Source organism: Rhea pennata, chromosome 3 (assembly GCF_028389875.1).
Source record: "Rhea pennata isolate bPtePen1 chromosome 3, bPtePen1.pri, whole genome shotgun sequence".
In the NCBI taxonomy this organism is placed as follows: Eukaryota; Metazoa; Chordata; class Aves; order Rheiformes; family Rheidae; genus Rhea; species Rhea pennata.
This window is the reverse complement of record NC_084665.1, coordinates 57,237,461-57,263,241: the sequence shown is the minus strand read 5'-3', so window position 1 is coordinate 57,263,241 and position 25,781 is coordinate 57,237,461. Positions and strand designations below refer to the sequence as shown.

Here is a 25,781-nt window from a genome sequence, read left to right as displayed (position 1 = left end):
ATTAACAGAAGAAAGTAATTTTTTAGCTCCCTCTAGTGTTGATTAGAGCAAATGAAAGTGCTAGCAAACAAAACACTGTAAAGCACATCCCTGAATTGAATGTTATTCGGCTAGCATTAGTTTACATTGTCCATCAGGAGGCATTTAATGGGCTTTGACAGCACCATTTTGCTTGCAGGAATGAGCCTCTGTCTAAGTGGGTAGCACAGACACAATCAAGTTTGCTCTGCATTGGCTAACTTGAAATACAAGCAGAAAGGCTCAGGCTTACACTTGTTTATTTAGACTTTCTTAAAGAGAAGCTATTTATAAGCCTGCTAGCAGAAGTAGTACAAGGTCTGCCTCCTTGATTCCTTATTAGTGTACTACAATCCGAACACACTTCATGTTTGGCTTTTTAATTATGTGCAAATAGGGCACTGTGTGCACATTCAATTTCAGCGTTTTCACATTGATCAAATTGGTGGGAATGGTTCCTTTTGATTCTATCAATTCTCTGGCAGATGCCACTGTTTTTCTCATTCAAAGTGTACACTTTCTACAGCAAAGACTGGGTACCATAGATAAAGGGAGCATGAAACTCTGGAGGACACAGGGTTATTGCTGCTTTACTAGATTTCTTTTCAAACAAGTATTGAATATAATTGTAAAATTGAAAGTTTGTACATAAGCAGATTTGCAGATGCTTTGAAAAAAGGTAAACAATTACTGTTTTAGAGTGTCTTTTGCTATCTTAAGCGTTTCTAAGAAAAGGGCAAATCTAGGAACACTAAATAATTTCATTCTATTATAGAGACCTACGAGTAAAAGAATTCTGGTAGTTAGTGACAGCAAGTATATGAAACACTGAGGACAGACTTGTGTATGTGCATATTTTTAAAATCTGTATTTTAAAGTGCACAAAATCTGTCATTTAACTGATTTTAACAGTTTATATCGATACTTTTGTTATGTCTTTCCAATATGCTTTTCACTCAATTTTTAAAATACAGCACTAGGCAAGAGTGGGGCCTGATATATAGAGTCAAAATAAAGCAGTATGTTTTCTCAAATCACATCATGCAATGAATGGTAAGGTCTCTTGGAGCACAGGGTACAGTGCTATTCCACTCAAGTCCTTTTTTTTTTTAAAAAAATGTACAGATTAGAATGTTTCCTGCATCATTTTCTCTTTTTAGAAACTTTAAAACTTCCAAGAAACAAAAGTGAGAATTGTGAAAAATGTCAAGTTAACAACTGAAGAAACTAGTTTAGTATATTTACAAAAAAAAAAAAAAAAAAAAAACTTTGTAGAGATGATTAAGTCTGTAAGTATGCATCCTCTCCCTTTCTCTAGTTAAAGGGGGAAAAAAGAAAAGAAAATATGTCAGACAGTCTAAAGCTAAGTAGCATTGAAATAAGAGACCTCTACTTAAGTTCTCTAGTATGGAAACATTGAGTTAGGAATTTAATTATGTAGTTATACATTTTCCTGATAGGATTGCCTATCTTTTCCATTATACAGAGAGAATAAAGTACTAAACAATGGTTTAGTCTCACTATTCAACATATGCTTGCATGCATATTGACTGAACATATAGATCTCTTTCTGAGTATGGAACTGTCAGCTTCTAACAGGATCTATGTTGTTCATCCATCAGGCACTTTAGAGCAATAAAAATTAATTATATTATCTATTAAAATCTCTGCTAAGTAATGAGGCACTGATAGTAAGGAACTGATACTAAATATATTAGCATCAAAATCTATCCATTTTAGCTGTCCTGTCAGGCCTGCTTCCAGCATTATTTTTCCAGTAGCATTAATATCAATTCTTACTGATTTCTTTAGTGGATGAGTGCTGTCAACATTTCCACAAGTGAGTCTACAGGATCTAAAGCTGTAATCCCACAGAGAACCATACAATTAGCAACTGCTTCTGAACAGTTCGGTTACAGAGACTTTCTCAGTCTGGCAGCAAACAAGACAAAGATCAGTGGCAGCCTTCTACTACCTGCTATGTCACTGCACAGAACAGCAGAGAAAGACATGGGAGAAAAGCAGGAATGTAATCTCAAAGAAAAAAAAAAGCAGAAAAACCTATACAGATCATAACTGAAAAAAGCTCCTCAGATAACTCTTATTCTGAAATTTCTTAATTTCCAGATCTTTGATTTCATCATTTTGTAACTTGCATACATACATAAGAAAGGTGTAATTCTGTATCTGATAAACCTCCGAGAAACCTGGAAAAATGAATTTCATTCAGAACTAAACCGACCTTCTTGTGAGTCAATGTGGTTTAGATTTTTCAGATTCACAGAAGAAGCATCTCCCACTCTAACCAAGGAATTAACTGTAGGTTTTAGACAAACTACCAAGCAGACAAGCCCTAAGCTTTACCAGAGAGTCTCATGGGTATAGGCTGACAGCAGAATGGTATTCTTGAATCGACAACTGCCACAGGTTCTGAGAGAAGCACAGAACCCTCCAATGGCCAAGAGTCATTTTGCTCTTGACAAGACTGGAGTTCTCTTTATCCTACTTCATCGCCAATCTGAAATCCTTATTGCAGATTATGCTTTTAGATTACTGTTCCTATCCTGCCTTTTGCCATCAAGCTCAGCTCCTCATACCTAAGCATTCTAGTAAGAGACACTACCTCTGCCTGGATAGGAATCAGGTGATGCAACAGAGAAAGGAATATTCCTGCTATCAGTTCTTCTGCTTTTCACCAGAACAACCGTAGTGGCAGGCAGCAGCACCTTCAGATAGGTCTAACACACCTTCTTTTGCTCCTGAGCTGGACTATGCGTATGAATTTTTTTCACTGGAACAAAGCAAAACAGATCCTTTGACACCAAAGCAATTCCACCTACAGCATTCCTTCTATCCCAAGCCAGTTGCAATTTTATCTGCCAAAATAAGGAGCATTCTGGGCAGAAATGGAAAAGTTGATGAAAACGTATTTTTCTTTAATCCAGAGTCTCCAGAGAAACTACTCATCTGTTCTGACTAAAATTGAGACAAGCATTTAGCGCAGAAGATTTCTGTACATAGTCTGACAAAATTATAAGCAGCTTAGAACATGGCCTAGTGATCAAAAGTCTCAGATAATTCTGAACACTTTTAATGTGCAAAAAGTATTAAAAAAGAGAGAGAGAGAGCCAAGCTTTGATGCAATAATTAGGACTTCTAGATATCAAGGTCTTATTGATACATCAATCACCTATTTCTCACATTTTGAAAGATCAGATGTAAAACAAAAATTAAGTACTGCAATTCATGCAACAAAATTGAAGACAACATACCAGAAACTTGAATGTTTCTAAATGTAAAAAACTTCGGAAGCACAAGTGTACTTCATGTAGTAGTGATAGATACAAAGAAAAAAATAAGGTGTTTTCTAAAGGTTATCACAAAGACAGAATGCTACAGCCCACATCACACACCTGTACTTGATCTGAAAGCTGGGGTTGTATGTTAGCTTTAGGAACTGGACCCCACAGTAGATGCATGCCAGCCAATGCTTTTGATCTCTAGGCTACACAGCAGAAATGAGCTCCTCATGCTTGCTTCAGATTGACAAACTGGATGCTGATACCCTACAGCCTGTAGAATTGTGCAGGAAGTCAGACTACAGTAGCCATTGCTGTCAGGCTGACAGAGATGCAGAGCTCAACCTGCTAGAAGTCAGTCCATCAGAAAGTCAGAACAGGAGAAAGGGACACCCTCCCACAATGAGTAGCTATCGTGGATGGTGCTTGAGAGCCAAGTTCATGATATATTTAAAAGAGTAAGGATGAGATTCATCTTGCTTCATTTCTGGACATCTAAAGTCCTCTAGGACTAAAACATACAGCCAAGTCTCCCTTTTCAGTAATGGAAGAAAATGCTACCACCAAAAGGCAATTTGTCTTACTCATCCACAGACAAATCACTTTCTGAAGTTCTTCAACTCTCCCTTGCTCAAAAAAGACAATCTAGGACGATTAGTTTTTTTTTGCTTTGGACAACTAAATTTTAGACATTTGAGTTAGGGTGGGATTTATCTCACCAAAGATATGATTACCTCCAGTGGCAGAGAAGTTATAACAGGTTTTTATTTACCTCATTACTATAGTACTCCAGATGTGGACCAGGTTTCTACTGTCCTGATCACTGTACCTACACAAAACAGAAAGGCTAAACTAATTGAGAATGCTTATAGTAGTCCTGGAACAAGCCAATTTTTAATACTGATTTAGTTGCTAAGTCCAAAGACTCATTCTAACACTCACTTGACATCTTTATTAACCCGCGAGGGTTTTTTGCATAAGCCTTCAAACTGGTAAAAAAACCATGCAAGCAGAAGTAAAAAGATTAATGAATTGGGTTGCTGTATCATATATTTTAAGCTTTATCCTCCCTTTACACCAGTGATCATTTAGAACAGCTTTCTTTGATGTGGGGTTTCTTCTTGCATTTAATTATGTAGCAGAAATAAGTACCAGAACATTAAGCATTTTATTGTCAAGTACGCACAAGTAAACATCGAAGCAAACATTTCCTTCCACTAATTGCTTTTGAAATCTGTTTCTGGCTTCTTAAATAACACTTACAAGAAGAAGAAAAGAAAAATCCAGTAGAATATCAACTGATTCAAAAATCTGTCAGTGAACTTGTAACTTTAAATTGGCACAACAAATTGAACAAGCTTAGATGTTTGTTTCAGGACAACATAGAAATGAAGAAAGATGCTATGACTCAAATTCATTAACCAGGTAACATATCTACTTTAGATAAAAAGATGAATTATCTCCAAATATCCAATTACAAGTCTTCAACATTGAAGCTGCATAAAAGACTTGCTTATATATATTTTAATTTAAGAAATGTTTAGGAATGCTAAAGTTGAAGATACTGTATTAACATCACAAAGGTCCATCAACTGTTTCCTTCTGTTCTGTAATCTATGTGCTGAACTGACAACCTGGTTAAAATCTCTACTATGGACATTAAGAATATTACCTTGTGTGTAGGCAGCATCATCAGATCCCATACTCAATTTCCGTGCATCACTGATCCTATCCACATGTGCTAAAACAGGGTCAGCAAGATGCTGGATACCCTCTGGTTCAACATAGTGATCAGGAAGGTTTAGAAGGTTTGTAGGTTCAAAGGTTGGGGATACTACCCCCGGAGAAACTGCAGGGGGCTTATTTGGAGAAACTGTAATTTTAAAAGTATATTTTGTGTTAGGCTGCGTGACCACCACTCGAGGAGAGGTTGCAGTGGTGCTGTTGCCCACTGCTCGACTCTTGGGTGGATGGTGATGAATAAATGCAGGACCCATGCTTACTTGACCAGACATATTCCTAGAAGTTGTAGATACTCCAGGGTTTGTTGATATGAAAAGCGTGGGCTGGTTCCGCACAACTTGATCATCTCCTGTTGTGGCATTTGCTGAAATGTAGACCTTAGGTTGACTGCGTGTGATCACTTCATCAGTATTTGGTGGACTGGCCGATATGTAAACAGTGGGCTGATTTCTACTTAATGTCTGGCTGTTGAGGGAAGAGGGAGTAGTGGAGGTGCGAGGGCCAGTTGAGCGCAACTTAGAAGAACTGTTCCTTTGTGGTGGTTCAAGTTTGATTTCAATTTGGTTTTTGCGAGGTCCTGTGGATATATTCTGAATGTTGTATTGGCTATGAGTAGACGATTGTGAACTACCAGATGAATGAATCATAGGAGCTTGTGGAGTAGTAGGAGAACTGATAGGCATATAGACATGAGAAGTCTGGTGGCCTTGCTGATTTGGCTGTGTTGAGTGTTGCGATGAGGTATGTGGCGTAGTATTGGATGTAGGAAGAGTAGTCCAGGGACTTGGTTGAGAAGGCTGGTAGACTTGCTGAGGGTGCATGGGATTAAACTGAGATGCCCAGCCTGGCTGCTGCTGTGTCTGTCGAGCTGTACCACTAGGAGCTGTGATGTAAGGCCTAATATAGATAGAATTTCCCTGTGGACTGTTAAGAACAGGAGGAGGTACACCATGTATGTGCAAAGATGTAGGGGTATTGCGGCCAGGCTGAATATTTGGGGCTAAAGTTACCATAATGGGGTTGAATCTGGGTGTTTGCTGAGACAAGTTAGATACTCCCTTGCTGCCTAGGTGAAATCCAAGATGTTGTCCTGGATTAGAAGTACTAACTGTATTAGCCATTCCAAAGACATTAAATCCTTGCGGAACCTGTGCAGGTGCTGTCTGTGGTTCCTGCTGAAATAGTTCATTGTTGGGCTGACTGGTTTGAAGGTGTCCATCACTAACACTGTGAGCTAGAGTCCTACTTCCATTCATTCTACTTCCTTCTCTTCCATGGTGATACACGTTCTGTGACTGCAAATCCAAATTAAGAGATGTCATGTGATTTCGTAGTCCAGGAATCCCAGAATCATCCGAAAAACTTAGGTCTCCTTCACCGTAGAGATACTTCGTGCTCTCCTGAGAGAGAACTGCACAACAGGCATCCAAATTATTGTTATTCTATAAAAAGAGACATAAAAGTTTGAAGTTACTGATAAAATACTGTCATGGTTAGATATATATTTATTGAATCATCATTGAAAAGTTAATAAAGCAGCATCACATAGAAAGCTTTAGGTGGTTTGCCAGCACAGGAGCTACACACGCACAAGGGGCTTGCATGTGAAGCTTACTATTTTGAGAACTGTGATTCAGTCATTGGCACCAAGGATGGAGGTCTGCATGGTTGCTGAAGTAGTGACAGCGAGATCTTGGACCTTGATAAGCTAACACAATATGATATACATATACAGTACAGTATATCATACACAGTATGATATACCTTTGACGAATACTTTTGCTATTCCTCCCCAATTTCAGAATAATCTTCAGCAATGACCAAGTTTCTGACTTGAGGGGGAAAAATAACAGAAGGAATGGTTTCACAGTACCTGTATATTACTGGTAAATAACTTAAAAACAAACACGTTCATTTCAAAATGTTTTCCCGAACTTTTCAGTACTTGTTATATGTTAACTCTTGCTGCAGATAAGCAGTAAACTTTATGAGAAGAAACATGCAGACCAAGAGAAAAGCTGTACAGGAGTACACAGCTTAAACTTTACATAAAAATTCAGTTTATACATATACAGTACATGATTGCTTTTTCACAAGACAAAACTATTAATGGAAAACTCAGGAGACATTCGAATGTTCACTTTAAACCACTGTTTTCAAAGCTTTTTCAAAAATATACTCGCATTATATAAAGTTACTCTACAAAACCTGTAACATGATGACTTAAAACAATAAACCCCCAACTCTATACCTAGCTAATATGCCTTTTAAGAATATTTAAGTAGTAAACTGCTGATACCTCTTCTGTGTGTCCACAAATGTAATAATATTGTACCTAGATTCCCCAATTTAGTTTTCCACATAAGGACATATGAATGAACATGCATAGATAGCATTTCAGAATGTTCTGCCCTGTTCATATTACTTTTCTTACAAAAAAATCTGAAGAAATAAAGGTTAATATCATCAGTCAAAAAAAGCACCTGTTATGGCCCAAACACTATTAAAACTAAACAAATGCATATCAACACACAAAATCAGTCACTAGAAAGAATGCAGGTGATCACAAGAAAAATGCATATGCGATAGAGTAAAAAAAAAGTTATCAGAAGTTTAAAGAATACACAAGCAAGATAAATTAATCCATGCTACATGCTTTGTATGAAGTTATTTTTGTTAAAGCAGCAGACAGTAGCAGTCATCCTCCAACCAGGATGAGTGCTCACAGACAGAGGTTCAGGCACACCAAGACTGTCTCTAAAATGTTTAACAAAAGAAGAAAAAGACAGAACATAACAGAAGTGGGAGAACAAGGCAAAATTCCACTCACAAAACCAAAACTGTCTTGATGGAGGCTAGACGCAGTTCTTAATTCTTAAAAAACAAAAACCAAAAAACAAAAAAAAACAAACCCTTAAAAAATATCAGGATTCCCTGAAGGCCATCTAACTAGTCAATTACGGGTAAGAACTGTTGCAGAAGAGTCTTGAGAGATATGAAATGGGTCAAATGATAGTATGCATATTGGTTCTAGTGTGAAACAAGCACGAGAGGGCAAAGAAATTAAATGAAGTTAGTTGTGAAGAAGGGTAATGAACTTAGAATGGTGGGTGAGTAAGAAAAGAATAACCCTGTATTTGTTGAAAAGGAGAAAAGGGAGCCAGAAAAGGGACAGAGGTAGGATGCCACAGAATAACAAGCTAGAAAGACCTTAGAGGCAGAATTTTACATGAACTTAAGTGAATTAAAATTATTAACAGAAAGGCCAAAAATACCAAACAAAAAAGGAATAGGCCAACCTTGAAAGGCCCTTACATTCAACTTGAATGCATTTCTTTGGACATTTTTTTTTTCTTTTTTTAAGACTGCATCTAATCAATCCCAAAATTTCAGTGGCGTCAATGAGCAAATTGGAGAACTCAAAGGGGAAATAGGGGCACATGGAACCCCGGCATCTTCTGGTTGGCAGAGTTTCAACCGCTTCTAGCTCTTTATAGATCACAGAACCGGTTGATGGCAGAATTGAGCATATTCCAGCATAACAATACCCCTCATCTTAGCTCTGCCCATGTCTCAATTGAGTTTAAAATGTTGGCACCCTGAAAGAGAAAGAAAAAAAAAAGAAAGAATAAGAATGTTGGAGGGAAATGAGGAAGCAAGGACAGGATGTAGGCTCGAGGAGCAAGTGGTTACAAAATGCCCCAGACATGAAAAGAATAATGGGCGACAATGCTCCGGGAATGGGGAAGCTGCAGCGAGACCCTGAAATGAAGGGCAAGGGAGAGGGGAGAACTGAATATAGGAAGCTTGTTGGGAAGAATGGAGGATGCAAAACTTCCCAGGAACACTCAAGGCATTCACAGCCCAAGAAAACAATAATATCTTACACACACAAAATCACACATGGTTTAAATCATTTTGTTTGCATATTTTAGATAGCGGGCTATTCACCTTCAAGAATTTCATAGTCTGTATCTACTGAAGTTTTTCTTTTTAGGCATGTAATACTGTATACAAGTCTTCCTTTGTAAACATGCTAAAAAGATTTCTCTAAAAAAAATTTCAAAGGACTGAGGTGTGTATAATTTTCCTACACAGTTCATAATATGAAGAATTTTTTCTGTTTATTTCAGGTTTTCTTTTGGCATTTTATACTTCCTAGTTTAAAAACAAATTCACCCTACCATGTGATGCTTGCCATCACGAGTTGCAGGCAAAGCAAATGAAGCCTTTCTTGTATCTGAAAAGGTACTTAACTAAATCTAACTTAAACAATAGTTACTACATTTATCAGAAATTCTTTCCACTATGTTACAGAATTCTGGACCCAGGCAGTGTTCCTGTAGTATTGCAAACAGATGCAGAAGTGCTCTCAGATTCTGCTTTCCAAACTTTACCACCAGTCCTAGTTCAAAATTTCCTGGTTTAAAAAGTTTTTTTTAATTCTTTTTAAAATTAACTTAAAGTGGTAGCATAGCTAGAAAAGCTAGAAACTCGCTGAATCACAGAAAAAAGAACTCACGAAATTTCAAAGAACCAATCTGAAAAGATTTTGCTGGCGAGTCTTAGTTCAACCTTGCTTAAACTGGTATGTTTTTAAATAAGTTTCTAGTGTATGAGTCAGTCTAATAATACTGCATATAAGCAACATTACCCAGAATCATTTTTTCTTTAAAATTCATTCATGAAAGCTCCCCCCCTTCAAGACTCCAAACTTTCCTCCCATTTCTTTCAAAGTCTGTGATGAGCAACATCTTTTCCTCATAGCTTCAAGGCTCCCCTTTAAAAAAATACCCACTACATTCAATATTACAAAGACTGCTGAGTGTATTAAGAACCCAGCATTCACTTTTAACTCTATCAAGAGCTATGTCCAAAAGATGAAGACTGAGGCATTCACTGTCTAGTCCATCAACACTACTCAATGAGCAATTTTTGTTAGAACAATAAAATTGTACTTGTCATATAAAAATTACAGATTAGTCCTCCAGAGAATTAAATATAAAGACAGTGGCATAAAATTCTGAGAACAAATACAGGCAGTCTATGGTTTGGTTCAGTTTCCTTCCGCTGAATATTTAGAGGGAAAGGGTTGGAGAAAACCTTAAACCTCATAAATCCCCAGCAGAATTTTGCCCTCTTGCAAATTAAGAATGATCACGGAATTTTTTTGAGAAATACAGTTTTCACAAACTCTCACTCTGGTATGAATGTAGAGTCATGATAAAGTCTTGAAAATACAAATATTAAACTGACAAATTCACATTTCTACTATCTATGATACAAAAAGGAAAAAAACATTATCTGGAGGCATGTGTGCGCGTATGTATGTATGTACATGTGCGTGTATATATAAATACATTTATATACAAAATACTGTCTTTATTTTGATGTATACATAATCTTTATACAGTCTGTCTCTCTCTCTCTTTATATATGTGAAAAGACAAACAACATTCTTAACATCATAACCATATCTTAGCCACAAATGTCATAACAAAAGTCCAGACATGGCTAGCTTCTGGAAACTCATGGCTCATTTTTTTCCCAATCAAGTTGTGTATACTGATGATCAACATGACTATTCAGGTAATACTCTATTACCCAGAGTACTGAAAGGCTGGAAAATCTTGGATAATGAAAAAAACAGTCAATACAGGTGCTGTGGGAATCACTGGCAAATGCAAAGCAAACACATTTAAGTGCACAGAGTTATGAAAGCCTATCAGCATTTGTTAGTTCCAAGCACTCAAAAGTGCCCCTATAACATGCTTCCTCAAGCTTTAGACAGGTATATTAATTCATCTGCCAATATAACTAATCAATATATGATGATGATATAGAAAATAGAAGTGGTATAAAATACAGGGTACATGAGAATATCGACAGTGTCAGAACAGGAAAGAGACATGCTGATCTGGCAGGCCTTAGCACTAACTGCAGCACCAGAAAAACATGCTTTACTAGTTCCAAGCCTAGAAGGAACCCATAAAATAGATTAGCAGCTTTGACTCCAAGGCTAAAATAAAACAAGCTAAGCCGATCCAGAAGCCGAAGCCAAAGCCGAAGCCAAAGGAAGCACAGGGCAGAAGCATAACATCTTATCAACCCAATCTAACACGGCTAATGCTAAGCTACAACGACCTAGTCCTGCCTCATATAGGGTAATCCAACACAGAGAACTTGTGTAACTGCCTGACACTCTTCAAGGGCTCCCTGTTGTGAAATGTGTGCAAGGCCACTAGCACTGGCCCTGCTGGCCAAAGGAACTGTGGAGAGGAAAGCATGGGGTCAAACCGGGCGCAGGCAAAGGCTAATTCCATGTCTGACGGAGACTGGGTGGCAAAATTACTTCTCGACCTGCCCTGATGCTCAAAGCAAAAAAAGCTTCATTCATGCAGTACTGCCTTAATTGTCCCTCCTAGATACAAGCTGGCTTTGCATTTCTCCTTCTGCCACAATTCATTTTGGCTCCTGAGATGGCCAAAAGGCACTAGCATTCTGACTGGCAAGATGGTACTCTCCATGCACATACTGCTTCACCTTGGAACGATCCTCATTAGATATGGAAAGAGAGGCAATTTAACATTTAGTTTGCTCTGCAAAATAAACAAGTTGGCTGTTTATATTTGTATCATTTAAAAATGGAAAAAAATAATCTGCTTTCAAGACAGCCACCCACATATGACTAGTTAACATTAAAGATGAGCATTATCTCTTACATACACAATCATAAACAGAACACTGACCTGTAACATGCATCTGGATACAACACCTTCAGGTACCTCAGGAAATTTCTGTCGCAGGTCATGTAAAACCTGAATATCAATTTGCTGGCTTCCTTGGGCCATTCGTATATTGCCTGGTCAGGATTTTCTTCAACAGGCAGTTCTAGGCCTTAGCAAAAGGGATACTCATCTCTTCTGCCCCAGCATTTTCTGGAAGAGGAAGGAAAATCTTAAGACACTGTGAAAGCAGATGCTTTGATGTAAAATGTTTTTCCAGTTATTAAATATGTCTATTTTTAGGTCAACATTTTCCCATTCCACAGCTCTGCAAACTGTGGACTGCACAGGACTGCAAACTGCCCTTCAGACACGCATAACATTGAAAACTACCCATTTATAGCACATCTCCTAATAATTTTCCTTCTTTTTTACATCTTTAACATTATAAAATATATTCAAAAAGACCCTTGATTTAGCAATATATTATATTCAAGTTGTTGCCTCCGCCTGAACAGATCTCTCAGACTTTTCTGTCAAAGCATCTCACACATGGCTAAACAACTAACTTAAGATGCACTCAAATCAAGGTAAAAACACCTCCAGAAAAAAGGTCATATGAATAATCTGGATTTAATTTTGGAACTGATTTTATGCACTTATTTTTCTCCCTTTTCCTCCCTTTTTTTGAGGGGAGGTAAAGAATGGATAAGACAACTAGATTTTTGGACAAATTACACTCCTGGTTAAGTTACAGATCAATGTTTTTGCTCCCTTCAGTATTCCAAAACACTAGATGCATATCTGATTGCACAAGGTCTCTTTAGTAATTTGCTCTACAGATTCTTGTCTTACCTGTAATAGCTTCCCTGATACTTTGTTAGACCTATAATTTCTCTCATGCTTTGCCTTCACTTAGTTTACATTCTACTGTTTATTCACTGGAAAATCTGAAGCTACATTCAAGGACAGTGAGTACCACACCTTTGTTTTACACTTAAAACAGGAGCTATAAATACACCCACGCCCCTTTACCAGCACCTACAAACTAAATATAACAAGGATTTCCCCCCACTTTAATGCACTTAAAAGTCTTTATCTTCTGAGATAAATACAATTAAATTCATTTGGGATTTAGAGAAATTATCGTAAAATCTTCGCATTCATCTTCCTATGCATACACTTAGACCAGCTTCATTTATTAAAACCACCACAGAGCCAAACCTAAATTTGGGAATTGACTTATTTTTCTTAGAAGAGTCACTTGCAAAGGGAAGTCACAGGGAGCTTCTCTCTTCACTCCTTTCCTCCTTCCATCTCTGATTTGCTACCGGACACAAACTTCTGTTCCTACACTGTGCACTGCACTGCTTTGCAATCAAAGGGTTTCTCACATCTCCCCAAACTGAAGTGCAGAAGGGCACAACCATTCACTCGCAGCGAGTGCCTAGAGCAGAGAACTGCCTCCTGCTCCTGCTGGGCGCCCTGCACAGCACTACCCCAGGCACATCAGTCTGAGCATTTCCCCAACAACCCACCCCACCGGCACACTCGCTGTACAAACTGAACCTGCGTGCTGGTCTTTCTGTACTGCTGTGCCCTAACAGGAGGCCAGGAAGAAGTTAATTGGGGAGAATTAGCCCCAATTTTCTAGTCATCTGCTACTGTATTTACATCATTTACAGTTCCAGTGTAGTGCAGTGCAATGGTACGTTATGACTTTCCTTAAGCCTGAAAAGCTGGAGGAAAACTGCAAAGAATTCGTGGGAAAGTGAGAAACATGATTTCCAGGAGAGATCACAAGATAGGAGCAGTGCCTTTCTATGAGAGCGATTCCACTACAAGACCTTTGAACTCCTAAGTTTTCTGTAGTCTGAGATGAACTAGTAATTAGTCTAAACCAGAACACTTTCAGCAACAGCTGAATCTGATCTAAAAGGCAACAAAATAATCAGTTCAACTTCCTGCCAATAATATAAAAAAAGATCTGAAAAAAATCAAAATATACATTACTCTGAGAAGTCCATATATATGTACCAGCTCTGGAAAAAGGAAAGTCATCTAATTATATAGTGAAGACAGTACCATGAATATTCCAGAAAGTATCTGCTAATTATTTTAGTCCCATAAATCCCATCCTTTACAATACAATATATATTTAATTAAAAGCACAGGCAAGGATAGAGGCTTTTATTAGAATATTCAGAGATGCTTTGATAAAAAAGATCACAATCCTACCCATAACTTTATAATTCATATAATAATATTCCACTCAAAAACGATATGACAACTTCAGAAAAAAATCTGTAACACATGACAACCATTAACAAGACCGCGAAATCAGAAAACTCAGATGATAGTATTACTCCTTCCCAGAATACACACTATGTATTGTAATAATATTGTAAATACTGAGTAAGCATTTCCAGCATCCCTTCTTCTCCGTATACATTATTACCGGAACCAGAGCAGCCAAACTCAAAGAGTTAGAAAGCCTGGTTCCATTCATAGTTGTAAAATTAAAAAATATCTGGAAAGAGGTGATTAATATCAAGATTTGGGAAAACAGTAGGCAAGACAGATTCTGCAAGAGTCTATACCAGAAAATTAAGAGATGAGTACACTTTCAACACTAACAGCCGAAGTATGACTGCAATTCAGGTAGATACAACTTCATTAATCCTGCATAATTATGCCTTATATATCCAAAGAGTGCCATTTCAGAGTGCTAGAGAAACACTGCAGGAGACTGCTACACAGCAGCAGCAGCTGCAGCTCCTGCTATCAGTACCCAAGATCACTAATTTAAAAGTAGCACAAATATGCCCATGCAAGCTGTAGCACTGGACAAGCATAGGAACTGCTTCATTTTGAACAACTCAAGATACATATTTGAAGAACAATTATGCTTAAAAAAAAGAAACAGAGGCAGCAAATCTTAGCCTACACAGATGAAAAAATCATCTTGGGTAGAGAGAAACATAAGCAAATATTTAATCTGAAACAAAAGTAGCAATTTTTTCTTTTTTAGAACTAGAAAAGGTGTCAGGATTTTGCTGTGAACTCTGTGTAGAAAAGCTACACTAAACAACATTTAAATTAGTGTGGTTAAAATAAGGGATAGGAATTGCTATAGTTAAATATATGTAAAATCTTTTCATGATTCTAAGTATTGGAGAGTTCCTTTCCTCCCACCTTCACGTGCACCTGGAGAAAAGGTTAGCATAATATACCTAAGTATGTACATATACTGTTAAAATAATGCTAAAACAAATAAATTTATATTTGCTCAGATTTAAAGCAAACAGTTGATAAAAGTTTGGGAACAGAGTTGCATAATAGTTGCTGCAGCGCAGGGGCGGGCAGCTGCTGCCCGCAGCAGGCCCAGTGGAGGGGCTGAGCTAGCCGACCATCAGCCGCACCGCACACCTTCCCATCAGCTCGGTGCCTCCACCGTGCGGCTGCACAAACTCTGCTGAAAACTCTTTTAGCAGCTCTCTGCCTTTGTCGTAGATTAACAGGGGTTACAGATCCCTGTTCAGCTGCTTGAAGTATAGGCCCTTTGGTAGAAAACTTGAGCTAAGCCAACTTAGCTCTGAATTCTTACTTTCTCAGACTGAAAAAAGCTAACTCTGCGGCAGTGGTAGCAGACAATTTTTCAAAGGAATGAATCAATATTTTACTAAAAAGGCTACTCATTTTATTTCTTCAATGATTTAGAATACCAGACAAATCTGAGTAGTAGCAAAACAATACCACTGATCACAACACTTTTTAAAAAGAACTATTAAGAAAAATGCTGTTCTGCAGAGAAACACAAACCAAGAAACTAAAAGTTCCAAAACTTTAGCAGTTAAAACGGTACCGAAATGCTTCTCTAAATAAAATTCAAAACAAGCAAAATCATAGTAAGCCCAGAAAGATAAAGGCTACTAGTCACAGAATGGAAATTGATTTGTTTGTCTTAATTCAATATTAAATGCCATTTTCCCATTCCTCTTACAGTAAGTAAACCATGAAAAAAACTCATAGCATTGAACTTAAAAACAAAACAAATCTCAAACTAATTCTCCTAAAAATTTAATTCTAACCTATATTAAAGTAACCCATACCACAATACACTGTATCATTATCAGAACAGTAAGTTCTATACTCTTTACTACCCATACAGTACTAAAAAGCTTTTAATTACTATTTATATACACTTCCATCTTCTGCTTTGCCAGTGTGATTCAAAGCAGTGTTTTCTACCCTGAATCTGTGATTAATATACTTTTACAACTCTTAAAATATGCATGCATCTGTATCTACACGAAGAGGACAGAACAGATGAACAAAAACTTAAAATCTAAAATTGGAACATTACACACAGCTACCTCACAGCTTCACTTTAATAGAATTTTTTATTTAAAAATATTTTATTTATAATTCCAGCTGATTTTTCAGTGTCTGTAGACTTGATAAATCACACAAAGACCACTGTTTCTGAATTCACTATCAAGTCTTGAACATCATTTAACTATTACAATAATCACCTTAAACTTCAGAAGCTTTTCTGCTTCTTCAAGAGGCATCATTGGTATCATCCAATGTTTTCAAAATGCAGTTATTTGAGAGTAGCATGCAGTACAGTGTGTACGTGACAGCAGAAGAGAGAGCTTATTTTCATTATTGTACTTTCAAATTTCAGAGGCTTATCACCAAGAGACTGCATGCAGATAGTGCAGGAAAAGCTAGAATTAATACCTATGCTATAACTTTAATAAAACTACTATGAGAATATTTCTATATGCAACTTATTGTCTTGATCACAGAGAAATATACTCAAAAATCCTTTAAATAGTGTATCCAGCACATCCACAAAACCCACATATTTTATTATTTAGTTTCAATTACAATAGGTAGCTATACAACTTCATAAACAATGTAGCATATAAAAATACACTTGTATTGTATTAGTACTAAGGTCTTATTCCAACCATCTCTTAAAAAAAAAAAAGAAAAAAAGAAAAAAAAACAGACCAAAAAACAGCACTACCACAAAACTCAAAGATACTTTAAGATTATTGGTAAATTCAAATCAACCTTACAGGAGTTGTAAGTAGCAGGACAGAATTAATCATGAGGCCTCTCTAGTACAGACACATAAAAACCCCAACTTTCACTCAGTTCTTGATGTTGCACAAAAACTACAAAAAGGACTCAGCATTCATCTTGCTAGATGAAGGAACTCAAAGTTATTTTGACAGTCGCAACTCTAAGAAACAAACATAGTGTTGTTGTTAGCTTCGGAATTCAGAATCCAGCAGCAGAACATTCAGAATAATGTTAGAAAGTTTCATGTACTAGCAGAAAATAAAAGGCACAAACACAAGAGAGAAGAGCCAAGACTGCTAGTAATACAGTATATAAGAAAATGGTACCTGCGAGTAATACAGTACATAAGAAAAGTGTACCAACAAGAGGTGAGGCAAACTGCTGGCAGCAACAATTTGGTTTCATTCAAAGACTCAGGCATAAAATAAACTATAGCATTACAAAAGTATTCAATTAATTATCAGTAGAAGCAGCAGCGAAGAAATATAGCAATGGTGACTCAGACAGAGAACTCCTCCTACAAATGTTAGAAGTGAAGTTTAGTGACAAAGGAAAACTTCTAATTGCTAGAGTGCAGTACTATATGAAATCACTACTGTAATAACAGCCATTTACTAATCTGTACTAATGCTGCCTGCAGACATTTCAAAAGATCTTTAGCAGTGTGTTTTCATACTGCTGAAGATGTAAACGCACAAGAAACATCCTACTGCCCACTTACGCTAGAAACGCTAAATAAATAGAAGAATTAATTAGCAGACTGCTGGCAAGATCCCCAGATAATTTAAAGGGCCTGGCAATTCTAACATCATGGAACATAAGTGTATCTCCTGTTGAAGTTCTGCTCTGTGAAAATTATAAGTAACATGTGTCATCTCCCAAAGATTATCAGAACCATGACAGTAGTCCATACATTAAACTGCTTATCTTGTTTAGCAAGGAGGTTAAAAAGACCTCATGACATGTATGATTTGAATGCCAAAGACTAGGCTGTAAAAATTCTAGACCGACAACTACTAAGAAAAGAAAGGAAATCCCTTTTTTTAGATCTTCTCTCTTCTGGCAGAGCAGACATATTTGATGGACCAGAGACAATTCTTCAATATAAACCTTATGTTTAACGTCACAGACTTTTCACAAAACACTTAAACGCAAGTGTTCTTCAGAGTGAATTCAATCAATACTACTTCAATGAAATAGATATACCTCACAAAAACTAAACAAAGCAGCTGACACAATGTGCTATTTTATTTGTGTTTTTTGCTAGTTCCCAATGTTTTCTTACTGCAACCTCACATACAAAGTTACCTTTATGTCATCCAAAATACCAAAGGTAATTCAGTGCACATACTAGCATACTAACTGGATTAAACAATTTCATTTGAGTTTGCGATGCACTCAATCACTGAAATCCCGTTTATGAACAGTCTTTGGAAATTCACAAAACACTGCAGCAGTAAACAGCATACCCCTCATATTCCCCCAAACCAAATCAATTAAACCTTTATACTTGGCTTTATACTTCATCTGTATCTAAGTAAATTGCACAGGTTTTTCTGTACTTTCCATCCAATCCAACATACTTTACATCCAATGTGAGCTGTTTTACAGGATTCTTTTAGAAGATGAATTGCTCTGGATACTGTTTTGTTATTCACTAGTATGGGAAAAAGTGCTGTAATAATTCATTTAAAATTTTATTTTAGGAACTTAGCTGTAAATATAGGGAGACTTATTGAAAATGGCTCTGTAAATGCGAAAACAAGAGCGCATTTCCTTGCGTTATGGCTGATTTTATATGTTGCATGTAACTGCACCAAGTTAGGTGCAACAAGTTGCAGTGTAAGACCGGCAGAGGTTGCTAACATGCCTGCTGAGATAGCAGCCAAGGGATTTCCAGCATTTCTTCTGAAAGATGCAAGACATGCAGAAAGACAGCAGGAACAGATAAGCAATTATAAAGATGACTATAAAAACACCCCCGCTGCATTTATTTCAGGTTCTTTCACTAGGACTATGTGCCCCCTTCCATTCTCCCAAACTCTTCACCTTTTTAACAGATACTTGAAAAAAAGGGAAAAATATTTTTTTCTTTCCCCAAACCTCTATGTTTGGGGAATGAATGGTACTTTACCCCCTATATTTAGCTACCCTTCCCCATGAGCTCACACAAATACTTACCAAAGCAACAGAACAATGATAAATATTAATGATTTCCTGTGAACCCTGTTTCTCAGCCTGATGCATGACTCCAAGTTGCTAATTCAATCACAGATCAATCTTAGGTCAATTTCCATTGCGTATTTGCTTATATTGAAGAGCTTAGATTATAAAGTACGTCAGGTATGGATACTGCTATCATTTCTTTCAGCTTTTTTCCAGTAAGTTTTCTTTGATCTGTACTTAGGCTGGTAATCACATCATAAGCTTATGAATCTCTGTCCAAAAGGAATACCTGCATGGGATCTCACTCCTCTGACATGCTCTGCTCACCTCTTGCAATCTCTCTCTCCAATATCTTACCATGACAATTTACATACCTATTTTTCCTTTCTCTCCTTCCTGTCCTCTACTTCCAAGTCCTTGTTAAATGGGAGAACTCCCACCTTATGTGGCTGTCAAACAGAAAATCAAGAGGAGCCACCGCAAACCGAAAAATCAGGCAGGCAATGCTATCTTATCTTAAAGAAACTGGCTTCTAGCTCCAGGGAGAACTACACAGCTTTAGCTAAACCAGCAGACTGACCACCTTAATACCAAAACACCCAACAAAACAGCACCCCCCATACAAAAAAAATTCAAGTAGTATAAAACTAAAATTGTACGATTCTCTGAGAAACTATAGTGCCAAATACGTTTAGACATTAAACAGCAAGAAATAATGTAGTCACCTTTTTCCCCACGTTTAACCCAAACATGCTTTTCCCAAATACAGACATTCAGAGTCTTATGTCAGGCTGCCTGAACACACTATTTTTCCCCCGTAAAATTAAGAGAATTGTGTAAGGGAGAAAATATTAAAGCAAGACACTTCACCATAGAGTCTCATGTTCTCTCTGTAAGAGATTAAGAATCGAAACGATAGACTACAAGAGCTCAGCATGCATCACTAACACTTTAAATGCACATCTTTAAAGAAACAGTGCATGAACCAGTCAATGGAAATGGGAACATTTAAAAATTCTAGCAGAACTTATTTTATAATATATTCCTGAACCTTTTTGTGGCTACCTCAAACCATTTTTAACAGTCTTTACATTATATCTACTTAAAATAGCAAAAAATTCCTATCAAAAAGAGAAGTTACCCTCGACTTCTTACTATCCATCTCCTCAATAAAAGTTAGGCTCATTACAATTAGACTATGGTTCCCAGGCCCTTCCCCAAATTACTGAACAGTGATATTTCTATTTAGCTATTTGCTGAGTCTCAACTCTGCACTGTTTTGAATCCACATGAGCACCAGGGACAGTATATAAAATTGCTTTAAGTCACATGACCATAAAACTGAAAAATTAGAATCACAGCACAGCATTACCAAGAGTTCGCCCCCAAAACACCACTAGAGTAGACTAGACCAAAAGACTGGAAACAAGTAATTAATGATGGTCAGCAACAGAGGAAGATGGAAAACTGCAATAGTTCACAGAGATAATCTGTTCCTAAGGATGATTTATTTTAAGGAAACATACTTGGAAAGTATGAGTGAAGCATGAGTTGATTTTTCCCCCTAAAATTCATTTAAAATATTCATTCATAGAAATATAAATTTATTTGACTGTTTTTATAAAGTCTTTTTTTTTTAACTTCTGGCCTGAATGAACATCGACTATAATGGGTCCCATAGCAAAAGTGTGCACATATTAAATATTTAAAGAGGTTCAATCCATCAGGTATTTCCTTGGAAAATATGAACATTTATATAATTACTAATTATTTTTCAAAGAAAATTAGTTAGTTGGGGTTGTTCTTTTTTCATGTTAGAAAAAAAATTAGTTTATTTTTACCTCAAATTCTTTCAATTTTCACTAGGTCAGTCATGTTAACCTATGCACATTACGTGTTTCTATTCAGGGATTTTTTTTTTCTGAGCTTCTTTTATGGGGAGGGTGGTACCTACAGATTTACTAAAAAGCAAAGCTACTTTTTCTTATTGTGGCTCTAACAAAGACTAACTTTTTTCAGAGCTGGGCAAAAATATGGTAACAAACCTTAGACACGAGCACCTTAAACATGCTGTTTCCCACATCAACACAAATTATTTCTCAAGAGCATGGTTTCACTATACAAAATACATCACTTATCAAGCTTGCTCCAACATACTGTTATAGGTGACAGTTTGAAGTTTGACCTATTTTTCTGCACAACATGTTCACAACAAAAACTTCATCTGAAAGCTTTGTCTGAGATTAGGGTTTAATTTCATTTTTACTAGAGGTGGAGGTGAGGAAAGAAAAACACCTCTAAAATGGCTGAGAATGTATTTTGAATTCTTTCTACACTCTCAGGCAATTTAAGAGCAACACTTCTCACTTGTTCTCATTTCTACTCAGTTTTTCCAAAACCATTAAAAGCTCTGCATCACAAAAAATTAGCCTTCAGGTTAAGAAGAGATCACACTAGTCCTTCAGAATCAAATTTCATCAAATTTCTCTCACTGAGTTCAAACGAAGAGGTCTACAGGAAAAAATTTAGGAGATGCTGGTTTTCTTCATTTTTATTCCTTGAAAAATGCAGTGAAACTGTAATTAATTCATGTCAAATAAATGGTGCTTTGGTCAGTACTCACATGAATCTGAAAATAGGGTCTCTAATTTCTTTATTTTAAGATTAAGACCACTGATTACTTTGCATATCTTAAATACAGTAATTAACTGAAAAGTCTCCCTGGAAACTACCTTGCAAATCTATCTAGCTGAAACATTCTCCTCACCTCAGAAGCAACCACATGTTTTGCATATGCCCTGCAGCACCTATAACATGGCAGCTATGGATTGGGAGTGAGTGATATGGAAATGAAACAGATCACAAAATAAAAAACCCGCCATATAATCCAATCAGGGCTAATTTTGCTAGCTATATTAATGAAACCCAGACTAACTCTCTAAGATTGCAATCTTAGCATTCTTCAGGTCAATTTTACTCAGAAATCAATTCTTTCCACCTTTAAGCAAATTTATTCTTTCTTTTTTTTTTCTTTTCTTTTTTTTCTTTTTTTTTTTTTTTTAATGCAGCTATACATTTCTTCCCATTTTTCAGCTCTCCAAGACATGAAATATTCAACATCGATTCAGGGGAAGCGCAAATTGTAAGTATTAACCTGCATGCCCCCAATGATGGCTATATGAGGTTTCTTTTACAGATCAGAAATATAAGAGAGCTGCAAGGTACATCCCACATTCTTCCCTTCTGCACCCCACAAGTTTCCCCTATGGCTGCAACACAGAGCCATAAAGACAATCCTCTGTGAACTCTTTAAAGTCTATCATCAAACACAGGCACTGGTATTTTGAAGACTACGCATTATTTCTAGTGAAACTGTTCTGATGTTTGGAGAGAGAGAGGGCAGTGAAGAACTTAGACCAAAACTATCATTACGTGCCAAACTGAAGAATCAGAGAAAGAGGCAGGATGGAAAAATGTACTTAGGTATACCCCCCTCCCCCCGGCATTATTTGGTCCTCCCAGAATGGAAGGAACGGAAGTCTGAGCCTTTTTGTAGTCTATTTGTCTCATTCTCCCAGTATACACAACTGTACACACAACCTTTTCTCTGAATTGTAATGACAGCTCTGAATATAGTACCTGTAAAGATCACCAGGCCTATTACATATCAGAAGACCACATACTGCAACTTTAATAACTCACTCCTACCACTTATCCCCACCTATTATTTTCTCTTATGTATGTCCCTAAACATCATCAGCTTTGAGTCTGAAACGTTTGTCCAATGTGCTACTACTTACCAGTTTGTTAAACAGGGTACACCTTAGTAAAAACTGCAAAAGCAACCTAATACCTCAAGTCAGAAAGCGTTAGGTTTGTGACAAGCAGCATGTACAAAAGGCTTTGTATAATCACAATTAAAAAGTAGGGCAACAAGTGCCTGAAAGTGTTATATGGTTTACTCCCATGCTCTTACTTTCATGAATTTTAATCACTACACACAAGAATAATTCTAAAAAGAGCTGGCTCAAAAACAATTTTTTAAAAAATACAGTTTTTATACGTTAGACTTCAGTTCCAATTAGATCAAAGTTTTCCTTAAACAAGCTGCTCCTAAAACTCTGCAAGCATTCAGAAACTTGTCAGTAATCCACTGCCAACAGCAGCAATGAAATTGATGTGAATGCCAACTTCATTCAATAGCTTCAGGAATCACTACAATAGTTGACTTTGGGCCAAAAAGGGCTACCCCACAACCCAAACACACAGAAACATATCTCTGAAGCTCCTGGCTCCAAGCACGCTCTCAATAATAAAAAACCTACACTTCAGTGAGAAGCAGAGCCTGAGTTTTCAGACTTCTGGCTTCACCTCTGAGAAACTGCAGCTGCTTCAGAGTTGCTGATCTGAATTCTGGAGTGACTAGTCACTGGAATATCACAGGTCTGCTCAACATAGACCTCTCCTAAAAATAAACTGTTTGTATGTAATTTTGAAAAGACAGTCACACAACGAATTAAAAGAGAAGAAGTAATGGGAATGATTTGTAATTGTATTTTATAGCATAACTATGAGAACCAAATCCACACTGAAGTACTCAAATGCAGTATAATTACCTGCTTTCACACTGAGAAAACAACAACTTCTGTGAAGTGATACATTTATGCCTTAACATACACCCATTTTTGAGACCATTCCTGATTACAGCATTGCTACAAAGTTCCTCACAAATAAAACTTACGCAAAGCTGTCTTTCCTCAGTGTATCTTAGCCTTCACTCTAAATGGAAGAGCAAAAAGTGTCATCACTTCAATTCAGAACTACATAAAAGAAAATACAGTTATTGCAGCCTTACAGTGAGAAGTCTATCAGAGATGCACTTCAAATAACTGGTATGCTCTTGTGAGAACTGTCACAGTTAAATATGCTAAAGAATGACCTATGGGGATGTAATAATCACAAAAAATAGTTTGGAAAAGAATCTTTGATCTCTTAATTAAAAGTACATTATTGTTTTTTCCTACATTGCCAAGTCATTTGTCTTTACAAATGCATGCAAAATACTGAAAGTGCAGTAACAGTAACTTGCATGCATCATATAATACTTTTCCTGTCATTTATAATGATCCTCAATTGTTGGATGCAAAACTATCACATCATCACGTTTCACAATTCTGTGGAAAAGTCCGAGAATTAACTTTATGTCCTTTTAACTTATCCTCATTGACAGTGCTATTATATTTCTTCAAAGTTTGTATCAGAACATAAGCAAGTGAAATGTTACTGTGACACATCGTAGCTGCTTATCAAGTAATTATGCTTGGGATATGTTGGGTTTTTCAGTTTACAGCAGGAAGCTTTGGGATGTGCCAGTACCCATTCAAATGTCTGTACAGCAGCCACTGACATCATTACAAATTTCAAAGCTTCCATTATGAAACTCAGCTTTATAGTGTTTTGTTTATGACTAGGTTGATAGTGGTAAGACTTCTTACTGTGTATCACACCGATACTAAAGTAAGCACCTCTAAAAAAAACAAACAAAAAAAAAAAAAAAAAAAAAAAAAAGAAAAGATCCATTACCCTAAAATGGTAAGCAATGCCACCAGACTTTCGAGGTTTTTTGTACCTATTCCAAACAATGCTCTTTGAAACCTGGATACATGTTTTGCTGTCTGGGTTTTATACAACTTAAGGTAACTATAAACGCAGCAGGGCAGGAACACAGGTGACAGATGAACTGGTTAACCTAAGATCCAACAGAGCTCTTCAGCAGTTTTCCATCATGATACACACAGAGCGGTATTTAAGAATGTCCAGGAATACTGTTCATATTAGTCTTGTGAAACCAAATACATGCTTGAACCTCCAAGATGTTTATAATTTTCTGAAACAATGCTGCTTACTCAGACTGAGTTCTTTATGAAATTAAAGAATTTATTTTCAAGACAGTAAGAGTGGGATATTTATTTGGCTTTTTGTGAAAAAGTCTGTGAAATGATACAGCCACTAGGAAAATTATGGTACTTCCCAGGGAAATGGGAATTTCTTATTATTTTTTCCTCTGAGTTTACATCTTCCAGAAAGTTACCATTGTTCAGAATATGCTTTTAATGTCCTTTTAACTGTTACATAGACACCAGAAAGCCATTCCACTGCAAGTGTTAGTGACAACCTGCAGTAAAGCAGCAACAATTATTCTGATAATTTAATGATTTAATTAGTAATCTTCCAGCTCTATCTTGTAGATAAGTCTAAATAACTACTACTACAAAACTACCATATTTATAGACCTAATTATTGAGAAGTTGAAAAATGACCACACTTTTATATTTAAATATGTAAACATGTCAGAATTACAGCCTTACCATCAGCAGCCAAATATTTTTTCCTTTTGAAATACTAGAAAGAAATATTTTCTAACATATTCTACCAATTCACCTTAAACAGCTCAACATTTTGCACACCCAAGTACAATTTTTTGATCTCTCAAGTTAATGTTCTAACAGAACCATTTCCAGAGTTGCTTTTACACAATGTGTTCAGGGAGAAAAAAACATTTCAGTAAGTACTATGTGCAAACTGTTATGTCTAAATTATGTTTCAGCATCAGTAGAAAAGCAAAGCAAATTAGGAAATTTAGAAAAAAAAAGTTCCAAGAGAAATCAGCTTTCGTGAGGAAAGCAAGGAAGCAAGACAAAGTAGGATAGAGACCACAAAAAAAGATGAAAGT

General features: G+C 36.6%; 1 protein-coding gene across 4 annotated transcripts in view; it reads right to left on the bottom strand.

The window, feature by feature from the left end:
* TAB2 (TGF-beta activated kinase 1 (MAP3K7) binding protein 2) overlaps positions 1-25,781 on the bottom strand; it is a 67,885-nt gene that overhangs the window by 8,834 nt on the left and 33,270 nt on the right. For all 4 annotated transcript variants that reach the window (XM_062572369.1, XM_062572367.1, XM_062572366.1 and 1 more), the window contains 2 exons: positions 11,810-11,998; positions 4,990-6,502 (listed from right to left, as the gene is read on the bottom strand). In XM_062572369.1, coding sequence (XP_062428353.1) covers positions 4,990-6,502; positions 11,810-11,911 — 1,615 coding nt within the window. In that variant the 5' untranslated portion in view covers positions 11,912-11,998. The remainder of the gene's footprint in view (positions 1-4,989; positions 6,503-11,809; positions 11,999-25,781) is intronic.